At 33.0% G+C, this 11,812-nt stretch overlaps 1 protein-coding gene and 1 long non-coding RNA gene across 5 annotated transcripts; one reads left to right on the top strand and one right to left on the bottom strand.

Annotated features, from left to right (window-relative positions):
* Positions 1-9: 9 nt before the first annotated feature.
* On the bottom strand, positions 10-4,043 carry LOC104787134 (ubiquitin-like-specific protease 1D). 4 transcript variants are annotated; one of them, XR_015557304.1, is made up of 14 exons: positions 3,552-4,006; positions 3,299-3,341; positions 3,014-3,195; positions 2,569-2,927; positions 2,366-2,414; positions 1,933-2,018; positions 1,822-1,851; positions 1,639-1,734; positions 1,444-1,546; positions 1,233-1,295; positions 930-1,052; positions 663-777; positions 470-577; positions 10-356 (listed from the first exon to the last, which is right to left on the bottom strand). XR_015557304.1 is itself a non-coding variant. In XM_010512654.3 (14 exons), the coding sequence occupies exons 1-14, from the start codon at positions 3,897-3,899 to the stop codon at positions 201-203; spliced, it is 1,896 nt and encodes a 631-aa protein (XP_010510956.2). In that variant the 5' UTR covers positions 3,900-4,043; the 3' UTR covers positions 10-200. The 4 variants fall into 4 exon arrangements, 2 of the variants coding, with proteins under 2 accessions (XP_010510956.2, XP_010510954.2); XR_015557303.1 differs by having other exon boundaries at positions 3,540-4,003; XM_010512654.3 differs by having other exon boundaries at positions 1,233-1,330; positions 3,552-4,043.
* A 3,759-nt stretch (positions 4,044-7,802) lies between these two features.
* LOC147944135 (uncharacterized) lies at positions 7,803-8,876 on the top strand. Its single transcript, XR_015557305.1, has 2 exons — positions 7,803-8,308; positions 8,633-8,876. It is a non-coding gene; the product is annotated as an uncharacterized LOC147944135 (long non-coding RNA).
* The last annotated feature ends 2,936 nt before the right edge of the window (positions 8,877-11,812 follow it).

The raw sequence follows: 11,812 nt of genomic DNA on the forward strand, positions 1-11,812 counted from the left end.
AAACTACAATTAAAGTTAAAAGGTTTTTATTTTTGTTAGAAGTTTCTACGAAGGTCCAAGGTGTAATAAATTAGAATATGTAAAGCGCATTACAGCTTGAACCTATACGAACTTATGGCTATTTCTTTTTAGTTTAACTTTTGGCCCCAATAATAGTACTTTTGCCTTAACGTCTATACAACAAAAAAGCTTAAACTCTGTTAGAGCGATGTGCAATGTTTTGATTTGGATGCTGCTGCATTATCTGTACTGGTTTGGTCTGTCTGGTCACTGACACGGAATAGCTCGATGAGTGTGTTTCGGATTTTGATTCTCAGAGCAGAGGGTTCATCAGGTCTAAACCACTTCTTGTCGAACTGGATAAAAATACAAGAGTAAGCAGAAGATGTGTGATTTGGTATCAGGAAAAGATTTTGAGTAAGCAATAGATTGTGATTCGGTATCAGGAAAAGAGTTTGAGATAACTAACCATTCCCAGGTCTTCCCTTTTCAACCTTTGAGGTGCCTCTTCGATGAAACGCTTAATGAAGAAGAGAACAAACGGACCACAGTCGAAGTCATTCTTCTGTTGCGGGACCTGGTTGGACAAAGGGAAAACCATAAGACGAATTGATATTAACAAAGTTATTTGATCATGAGATTAAAGAAGGTAAAAGACTGACCTGTATATCAGCTTCGCTGATCCTACGGGGGAGGTTTTTCCATACTTTTTCTGAGATAGGTAGATCCGATAAATTACCATCTTGATTCAAATAATGCCACTCGTCTTTTAGAAACCTGCAACCGGTTGACATTGAATTCAGTGAATGTGGTATCTGCATTTATAAGCCAATGCAATACCTTTTTCCTTTTATGAATTGAAACCGTATGCACACAACGTCAAGTATGTGAAAAGATAAAGTCATAGGTAAAAGCTCCTGGCATCTCACCTTTTTACATTTTCAACAATTGATTTTCTCGAGTGAAGTCCTAACGAATCCAGGTGAAGTATAGTAATTCCGGTTTCATCTTTCTTATCTGGGATGCAAACTATCACAAGGCTCCAGTGGAGACTGAAACATGGTACAATAATACATAAGCTCTTTAGAACTCTTGTGAAAAAATCTAAAGATTAGCAAGGCGGATAACATTTCTCCATCACAAAGACAGAGGCAGATTTTGTTATAGCACGACAGTGGCCATTGAAATAAGCTCAGGTTTTTCTCATGAGTGCTTAAAGGAAAAGAGCTTACTCTTCATGTATTGGCATAAAAATATAAGCCTTACGGAATAAATCAATCCCCTTCCACCACCGCCTGAACTTCACAAAAAAGGCAGCCTTGTCATTCCCCTATTTTATTGAAACGACAAGACAAATAGACCAGTCGACATAAGCAATAAGATAAAATGTGAAATGCAAGAAACAGAAAATTATTTTTCAAAGGGTCAGATTTTTATAATCACCTTGTATGTAACAGCGTCACTGAGCTTCTTGTAGAAATAGGTATTGAAGAAATGACAATCAGCAGAGATTTGATTCGATGATGATATCTGCTGCTGCAAGAACCTAGCCAAAGAAAACAGGGGAAAAAATCATATAAAAAAATCATGCAATTATATAAGATAACATATATCGCAAGTCTGACACTCCAAAAGTACCTCATGTAGAAATTCATAACAGGCGATGTTAGAAATTCTCGAGGCGCAAGGCATTCAAGATCTTTAAGACAAACTTGAACAAAGTTTGGATCGTCCCTGGATCACCAAGCGTTAATATTTTGAGGGTAACAAACATGCAGTAAGTTACACTAGATGTCTAGATCAGTCTGGACATAGATTTACCTTGATGGGTAGCATATATCTTCCTGTAAGCTGCATATTTCATCACCTATTAGTTTATATACAACCAGTTGTTATGTGATGAGGCTAAAAAAGAAAATAGGTGATTATTACCCTTCAGGCAGTTCAACCGCTTGCTCCTCCACCATTGGAGTTCGAGGTTCTTCTTCATCCACGTTTATCACTGTATCATCTAGTTGCTGTAGTAAGTTGAAAGAACAACATATCAAACGAGTTGGAGTGAGAACAATATTGAATAAGCCAAAACATAGCCATAGCCAAGTAGAAAGCTTTTTCCTAGCAAGTCTAAATCTATTAAAACAGCACAGCTCTGTAGTTTATCTAGAGAGCAATTAACTGTACGAAAGTTGAAGTTTATCTAGAGAGCAAACAGCACAGCTCTGAAGTCTTTCGTAAGGTTTCATAAAACAGAAGTTTTCACAGAAAATGAGCCATGCTTCTGCTGGAGTAAATTTCTTAGGACTATAATGATTACACAAGAAAATGCAATTGCATGATATATGGTAACAGGAGTAAGGAAGAATACCTTACGGCGCTTTGGACCCTGTGATGGACATTCTTCCCAAGACCACTCCCTGTGAAAGAAAGATGTTGCGCGATTAGAATACAACTCATTCTCTTGTGTACCAGAACACATGTCACAACAAAATAGAACTAACCACTGGGGACCCTTTTAAAACGACAAACTAGTAGCAGCAAAACAGTTGGAAAAGGAGAAAAGAAATGGACCTAGGATTTTCATGGCCAATGGGGTCGTTGTCATCATCATCAACTAGAGAATAAGAGGAAGAGTCCTTGGATTTATGATTCCCTCTTGATCCTTTCAATCCAGAATTAAACTGCTTTTCACTGTTCTCAGCTTTCCCTATATCTGGCAACATCCGCCACCCACTTCTCAGCCTTGTAACGGGCCTTCTATCAGCCTTGTGTTTCCTACTTTCACATCCCGAATCTTTACCAACTGCTTTCTTTGACCGACTTCCGCATCCCAAATCTTCTCGTTCTTTACCAAATGCTTTCTTTGACTGACTTCCACATCCCAAATCTTCTAGTTCTTTACCAAATGCATTCTTTGACTGAGTATCCGCCTGTTGAACCCATATTACAAAGTAGCATCATGAACAAGTAGCCATCTAAAACAGTTAAAAAATGGCAAAATGAAGAGGCTCCATACCTTCGGTTTAGTAAAAGCCGCAGCGAATGTTGACCGTGAGACTTCTTTTGAGTCTGCACTCCCTTGTCTAGAGGTGTCTTTTGAGTCTGTATTCCCTTGTCTAGAGGTGTCATTTGAGTCTGCATTCCCTTGTCTAGAGGTGTCATTTGAGGCTGCGTTCCTTTGTGTTAAGACATGTGAACCTACATGATGGCTCATTAAACAATCAGACACTGAGCTAAGCTTTTAAGAAAGCAACATGCATTGAACATAAATCAATTTAACATAGTCCACACCAAGAAATACCTGAGCTTGTGGATTGCATGGGCTTCAAACTTCTATCCAGATCCTGCCAAAAATAAAAAAGAGTTTCGTAGCTTTCACATCAGAGAAACCATCTCTATCACAAAATCTCTTTAAAGTTGACATATAAAATTTTCACATGTTTAAAGCTCAATTCTAGCTTAGAAATGAGAGAAACCAACACTAAAAATAGTCAACACCAAACAAGTGTGAAGCTTTAAAAAAAAAAAACCATTAAACAGACCAATTGACAAACCATTTGGGAGCGCTGTAAAACCCTACGCTGCTTCTCCTCCTCGAGGCTGGCGATTTTGAGTCGGATTTTCTCACCCTTGTCTGGTAACACCGGACCTAATGTCACGAGGTGGGATTTGTTACGCTCCAGCTGCTCGTTGAGGGCACGATCGGTTAGGGATTTCTGAGAATCAATCTGATCGTCGGAGAGAAACGTTGGCGGCGGCGGCGGAGCTTTGGTGGTAACAATCTCCAACTCGGGAACTGCTTCCTCCTTGTCCATGGCTGAAGTCCAATCAATCACAAAATGTTTCTTCTCGGTACAATTGCCATCTACTAGTACTGGTTCCTTCTTCTTATACTCTGTCATTTCCCCAAAACAAGGCCGCTTCTCCTCTCAATCGCCCATTTGTCTCTTTTGTTCAGAATCCTTCACTTATCAGTTTCGTTTTTTTCACTTGTTTTAGGGACTCTCTTTCTTTAAAAAGAAAAAAAGAAAAAAAGAAAAAAAACTGAAAGACAAGAGGTTTTGTTTTAGTTTTATCTTTGAGTAAATTTTGGTAATTTGAGAATTTATTTCGTGGTATATCATATGGTGGTAATTTCCAATTTGTTCACAGATTGGGATAATGTGTAATATCATACATTAAGTTTTCTCAAAACATTAATTTTAGGGTTTCGAAATCTTAGCTTACATTTGTTTCCAGAAAAGATAGGATTATCGTCGTTTAAAATAATATATATTTACGCGGGAATCAACGGCAAAAAAACCGTTTAATTTTTTTGGTTCGAATTTGGTAGAAAAGGAGTCTCAAATAAAATCATTTTATCTCTTTGTGTCCGGTTCCGATTTTGAACAAGTTGACAAATAAAAACATAAGTAACAAATACAATAGATTATTATACATTTAAATACATATATTTAATTAATTTTTTTCTAATATAAATTTTGATTTTTTTAAAAATAATATAATTTTGGTTAATTTAGTTTAGGTATGTAAAATTCAGATATGATACATGTTCAATCTTTCAGATTCTTATAAAATTTATTTAGATCTGAATCTGATAAACTCAATTTGATAAAATCGATTTTATTCAAATATGCATTAAGAGTATTTACCCTTTCGACATTAAGAAGTGAATCAATTTCATTAGATAGATATATCTTGACATGCGGGATGCGTCTTAGTTTTAGAGATCTCTTCTGGCAAGTTCTTTAAGTTCTTAGAAATTTTTTTCCTAATTTTATTCATTTTGGGTTTCCAATTTTTTGGACCGTTTGGTATCAAACTCTATTACAAATTCAAACATTTTCTTATAGTAACTAGATTAGGACCCGTGCTAGAGCACGGGTTGAAATTTATTTTATTTATATTGTAGTTTTTATATAAAATATAGTTTATGTGATTGTTTTTAGAAATTGTTGTAGATAAAAGTTAGGACCCGGGTTAAAAGTGATTGTTTTTAAAAATTGCTGTGGATAATATTAATTTTGAGATTTTGTTGCCTATCTATGGTTAATTAAATATTCTGTGGAGATTTTTTTTTTTTTTTAGAATATCTTTTCTAAAAGAATCTGAAATCGAGATTTAACTAATGGTTACAACCCATATAACCTATAATCTATCAAATAATCAAATAATTAATCTTATAATCTATATTATATAGTCTACAAAAAAGGTTGTGTACTTCCGTTTTATTATATAGGGGATAGAAATCTACATCAAGATATATCTATGATTATTATGTTCAATGAAACTTTCCCTTAGCACAAACAACAACATCCATGGGACAATCTCACAACATCTAGGAAATGTGATTGTTTCCAATTACCAAAAATAGTATTCTTAATTGACTTCAGTTAGAACAAAATTTTCAGACCAAATAAAAGATAATTTATTTAAATCGTAATATTTACGTAGAATTTATGTCGACTGTCAGTTTATATCGATTACTTAATGAATAATTTTATTTCATCTTAATTCTCATAAAAACCTTATGTACTACGCAATGAATTCTGCAATCGTTACAATATTATTTTCTTGCAATATTCTAGTTTTTCACCGTCCAACATACATTTTGGATTGTATGACATGTTTGATCCACTATTGTTCTACTTGAATGGCTTGACTTGTCTGATTTACATCACGTGATTTGCCATTTAAAGCCTAAGTGTGTACAGGTTCAGTTTTTTAATTCATATATGTAAAGAAATTCTATGGATTAAGCACATTATCAATATCACTTTATTTATTAAAATAAAATTTCAGCCATAATATTTGTAAATTTTAGTAAATTACAATTTTTATACCATATTTATTATATTTAATATTTAAATTTTGTTCCACTTGTTCCACACTTCTTTTGCATATTATTTTTTCTCCGCTCCTCCCGCACTTTAGCTGTATTCTCCTTTCTCATTTGTTTGTTTTGGATCACATGATCTGTTGCCACGATTTAAAACTTTAGTTATAAACTTAACCATCTACTAATATATTTAGTTTTCTACAAGAAAAAAAACAATGAGTATGATGTATAACTAGACACAATAACATATATTTGTATAACACTTTTGGGATTATATAAATCATAGTGAAATTAACTTATCTATTATTAACATTATAATGAGAATTGACTTGCCATTATTTTTGTTATGAAACCCATACAAAATATCAATATTCAACCAACAAAATTAGTTGCCTATAAAGGCATTCTTTCTAACCTATAAGAAAAGGTTAGATGCCTATAAAGGCATGTGGCATGATGAGCTGTCATGCGTACTATGGGCGATCCGTACCACGCCTCAGCGATCAACTAGCGAGACTCCGTTCTCGTTAGTGTATGGAGTTGATGTTGTGGTCCCAGTCGAGATAGAAGTGCAAGGACTTTGCACAATCTTGAATCCAGCTCGAGTAGAGGAGAATAACTAGTTCCTTTTGGATACATTGGATTTGGTAGATGAACACCGAAGTCAGGCTCTGGCACGAATGCAAAATAACCAAAACGTTGTGGCTCGCTACTACAACTCTAAAGTTTGTGAACGGGAGTTAAACGTGGGCGACCTTGTACTCAGGAAGGTTCATGAGAATATTGCAGAAAAAATGCAGGCCAACTCGGGGTTAATTGGAAAGGTCCTTAAACTCAGATGCCTAATTCACTGGGAACAGACTATGATGTTATGTCTTGATGGAAAATTAACATGCCAAAATATCTAGTTTTATCTAAACTAGCTAGAGATATTCTAGGTATGGAAGTAGCCATCATGAACCAGTCTGTGCAGTCGTCTGCAGCTGATGGTGTCGACCGACACCACAATAGTGTCGAATGACACCATGCCTGCAACCACGACCCAGTTGTCTCCTTCAGCCCTTCTTAGCCTCAAAACTCTAAACCTTTACAACTATCGATTCCCTAATTGATTAAACACATAAACCACACACTCACAGAGACAATAGCAATAGAAAACAACACATGGATTCTCCCAATCCATCTTACCTATTATAAATCCATATTAACAATCCCAATCCTCTAGATGAGCACAATAACATCTACTTACCTTGGATTAGGGACGAATCTGGGCAAGGAACAACACTACACAACCAATGGTGATTCCCTTCCCTCCTCCATGTCTCAACAAGACATCTCAGCCTCTTTTCTTCTCCTGTCCAACCCCCAAACCATCTCCTTTGTCCCTCATTCCAAGAGAGATAACCACAACTCTCACTTCTCCTTCAAGGGCAGGAAACGGCAGGGAGAGGAACCCCTAACACGAAGAGGACGTTCTCCTTTTATATGAGAGGCTTAGGGTTCCTCCAAACCACACTAAACCGCATAACATTTAGAGAACAAACCAGACGACCCGACCACTTGTGGTGACGAGCGACACTCACCACTGGTGTCGGTCAACACCCATATCTTAAATCCCAAATTTTGGTTCACGGGCATTACAAATTACTAGATTTTCTAATTATTATTAGGGATTTTAAAGTTCAATATTAATAAAGGTTAAAGATTGTCGAAGCTATTGTAAGAAAAAACTACATGTATGGATGACAAATGTATAAGCTAGCAAATAAGAAAATTTGAGGTTTTGAGAAAGAGAATTTAATCATATTAATGTAGTTAATCTTTTAATAATATTTTACTAGATATACTTTTATTAAAAAAATGTAAGGATTAAAAGAAGTGTTTGTAAATACAATTTAGCATAATGAAAAGGGAAATATATGATTGGTTTCATATAAAAGTTAGTAAATGTAGAAAAATACCATATGCATATCCATATAGTTTACTAAGTTTAGGGATTTATTTTAAAGAAAATTAATATTATTAAAAAAGTTTTAAAGCATTTTTTTGGCTAAGATATGTATATAAATATTATGAGCTTTAGTCTTCAAACTCCACAATAATTTCATTTCCTTAAAATCAGTTTTAGTTATATTTTCAAACAAGTGAGAATATTAGTTAAATAGATCCAAATATGTTGATTAAAATAACAAAAAAACTATTAAATACTGATGTTTCTAGAATGAGTTGTTTAAATTTATCCAAAAATAGTGTAAAAAAGTATTAAGAAAATGAAAACTACAATACCTCAAAATGGTATTGAGGTGGAAGTCCTTGATAATAATGTCATGTCGTATAAGGTTACCATATACGAATACCAAGGAATGTATTTTATGATGAATGATGGAAAAATATCGTAAAAGAAAAAGGTCTCAAATCAGATGATCTCATCGAGTTATATTGGGATGGTACCAAATTTATTTTGAATGTAGAGTGAGTTTTCTTTTCTAAATGATCTCTCATTAGTTTTTATTTTTTTAATAACTCTAGTTAACTAATTGTTTTGGTTGAATATTGGTATTTTTGATGGGTTTTATGTGTTTCATAACTAGAATAGTGGCAAGTCAATTTGCATTTTAATGTAAATAATATATAAGTTAATATCGTTGTACTTTATATTATCCTAAAGGTGATATACAAAAATATGATATTGTGGTGTAGTTATACATCATACTCATTGTTTTTATTTCTTGTAAAAAACTAGATATATTAGTAGATGGTTAGATTTATAACTAAAGCTTTAAATGGTGACTATAGATCATGCACTCCAAAAAAAACAGATGAGAAAGGAGAATGCAGCTCAAGTGCGGCAGGAGCGGAAAAAAAATAATATGTAAAAAAATTGTGGGATAAGCGGAACAAAAGTTAAATATTAAATAGAATAAATATGGCATAAATATTATAATTTACTAAATTTTACGAATATTTTATGGCTGAAATTTCATTTTAATGAATAATGTGGTATTGATAATGTATCTAATCCATAGAATTTCTTTACATATATGAATTAAGAATAATTGTGGAATAGATGGCAAATCAAGTGATACAAATCAGACGAGTCAAACCTTTCAAGTAGAACAATTGTGGATCAAACATGTCACACAATCCAAAATGTACGTTGAAAGGTTAAAAACCTAGAATATTGCAAGAAATCAATGGCGTAATGATTATAGAATTCAATTAAATTGTGTTGTACATAATGTTTTTATGGGAATTAAGATGACGTATAATTCTATGTTAAGTAATCGATATAAACTTTTGACTTATAGTCTTCGTAAATATCTATCTATACATTTTTGGAGTACAAATTTGTCTCCTTCTTTTTCACACCCGGGTTGGGTTTTTTTAAAAAATTTAAACCGATTCAATAAATCGGATCTTTCCTTTCCTTATCACACAGGTCGGGTTATTTTAAAACAATTTATCCGCTTGTAATAATCGGATCTTCCCTAAAATTTAGCTAATATACAATTTGCAACATACCTAAAATATGGAAAGTACACAAACAATTTGGTAAGTAGTTATACCTATATTAATCAGAATCGATCCATATATTTTAAGGGATGTTGTCTTAATTTTAAATCTGATCATGGATAAAAATTTAAGGAAATCTAAAAAAACAATAAATTAATTTAATTCTTAAAGAAAACAATTTCGGTCCTAAAATCTCGCCTAAATATGATGTTTCCTTATCTACATTCGATTTTTAGGTAAGATTTTAAAGATTTATTATTTGTATTAATTATTATTATTACTAAAATCTTAATTATTTAATCGAAACCTAAGAATTTAATCTAAAATAACTATATTCCCTTATCTAGAAAGATATTTGGGTTATGATTTAGCACATATATAGTAAATATTTATGTTCATACACTTCATATTTAATATTTCTTTCTCTTAATATTTATAAAACCAATTATATAAAAACAAATAAGTAATTGCGATAAGATTTTATTCCAATTTTGTTATAGTATCAAATATATTATGCTTGACACCAAGATTTTTTTGACCTACTTTCGTCTACTATAAATACTCTATGGAATTGCATTTCTCATATCATCAAACACACAAATCTACTATTTCTTATATCATGAATGCACCATTTTATTAAAAGCAAGAGACTATCAAGAAGATGACATATGCCTAAAGAAGCTTGATTTAATTTGCAAGCTGATATGGTTGTTGGATTTAAATTTCTGTTTTAATATCTATCTTTGCATTTGAACGGCTTCTTTTTAATGGCTATCATTTAGTCAAGTTTTTATATAATTATTTTCCATGTCTATATATATTAATATATATTTTCGATGGAAAGAAAAATGTACATATCAAATATTTTGCAGTTGCTAATTCCTTTTTTGTGAATAGATTTTTTTTTTGTGTGTAGATTTTAGTTCTTGAATATTAATTTGTTTATTTTTGGTTTTTATCAATAACTGTTTTTTAAAATGTTTCTAAAGTTTTATATTTTCATTTTTCCTTTACACTACATATGTTTTTATAGAAAAAACACGGCATGGGATTATATGAGGGGAAAATTTTGATACAAATATTAATAAAAATAAAACCTATCATTATAACTCAATACTACAATAAGGGTTAAATTTATTTTGTTAACATTACTAATATTAGATTATATCAAATCGTATTAGTTTAATTAAGAGTGTAAAACAAAAATTGTCTAGCGGTATAACGTAACATATATATTTATACAAAATCAATAAATATACTCATAATACAAAATCATAAATTTTTATACAGAAAAATTAAATACAAAAATTGTCCCGTGGTATACCACGGGGTAAATCCTAGTTACAATTTAAAAAAATTATATTTATTTGGCCAGAATTTTGTTGTTGTAAATGAAGCCAATTAAGAATGATCTCTTTGGTGTTTGGAAACGATCACATTTCCTAGATGTTGTGAGATTTTCTTACAGATGTTGTTGTTTGTGCTAACGAAAGGTTACATTGAACGTAATAATCATCAATATATCTTGATGTAGATTTCTACGATTATAAGAAAATGTTTCAATCTGTAATAGAGTTTAATATCAAATGGTCCAAAATTTTGGAAGCCCACAATGAATAGAATTAGGAAAAAAAAATTAAGAATCTAAAGAACTTGCCAAAGAGCTCTTTAAAACTAAGACACATCCAACATATATATATATATATATATATAATGACATTTGCTCTTTTCTTAATGTAGAAAAGGTAAATACATTTAACTAGATAGTTACCAGAGCTGTGCAATGCGGGAAAATACTTACGTAAATTTTAGTTTGGTTGTTGACATTATGATAATACTTGTATTTTTAGTGATAAGGCTATTCTTATTGTAACACCCCGACCGCCAACCTCTCGATGGGCCCCATGTCCAATCCTAATCCATGGGCCCACTTTTTTTAATGGACCTCATGTCCTCTTACTAGGTCCTTGAGCCCTTCCATATCTGACGGTCGGTTTGCTACGGCAGGGAGCTTCTAAAGATTTGTTTACTGTCTCTACGAATCACCACATGATCTTTTCCTGTGTATTGTCCTCACTCGCACATTTGCGATAATCACTTTTAGGAAGGTCACCCATCCTGAAACTACTCCAGCTCAAGCACGTTTAACTCTGGAGTTCTCTCAGGACCATTGACCGAAAAGATAAATGCACTTTGGTGACATAGATGGCCAAATCAATTCTTTTAAACCTCTCTGCATCTCTCTGAAACCAGGGTGTCACAATTCACCCCCACAAACAGACCGCAACATCCTCGTTGGGCACCAAAATTGTCACTCCGACGGTGTGAACCTACTCAACTCCACACTTGTCTGGGTTCGGCTCTGATACCACTTTTAACGCCCCGACCGTCAACCTCTCAGTGGCCCCATGTCCAATCCCATTCCATTGGCCTACCTTCCTTAATAAGTTGCATGTTTTCTCA

Source organism: Camelina sativa, chromosome 5, assembly GCF_030686135.1.
Source record: "Camelina sativa cultivar CO46 ecotype springtype chromosome 5, ASM3068613v1".
Classification (NCBI taxonomy): Eukaryota; Viridiplantae; Streptophyta; class Magnoliopsida; order Brassicales; family Brassicaceae; genus Camelina; species Camelina sativa.

Bases quoted from the DNA above. Each gene is read 5' to 3' on its own strand.
- LOC104787134 (XM_010512652.3), bottom strand. From the start codon at position 3,899: ATGACAGAGTATAAGAAGAAGGAACCAGTACTAGTAGATGGCAATTGT. The intron at 1,547-1,638 runs GTACTTTTGGAG...TTCTTTGGCTAG, and splicing joins GTTATGAATTTCTACATGAG to GTTCTTGCAGCAGCAGATAT. The intron at 1,053-1,232 runs GTAAGCTCTTTT...ACCATGTTTCAG, and splicing joins TTTATGCCAATACATGAAGA to TCTCCACTGGAGCCTTGTGA.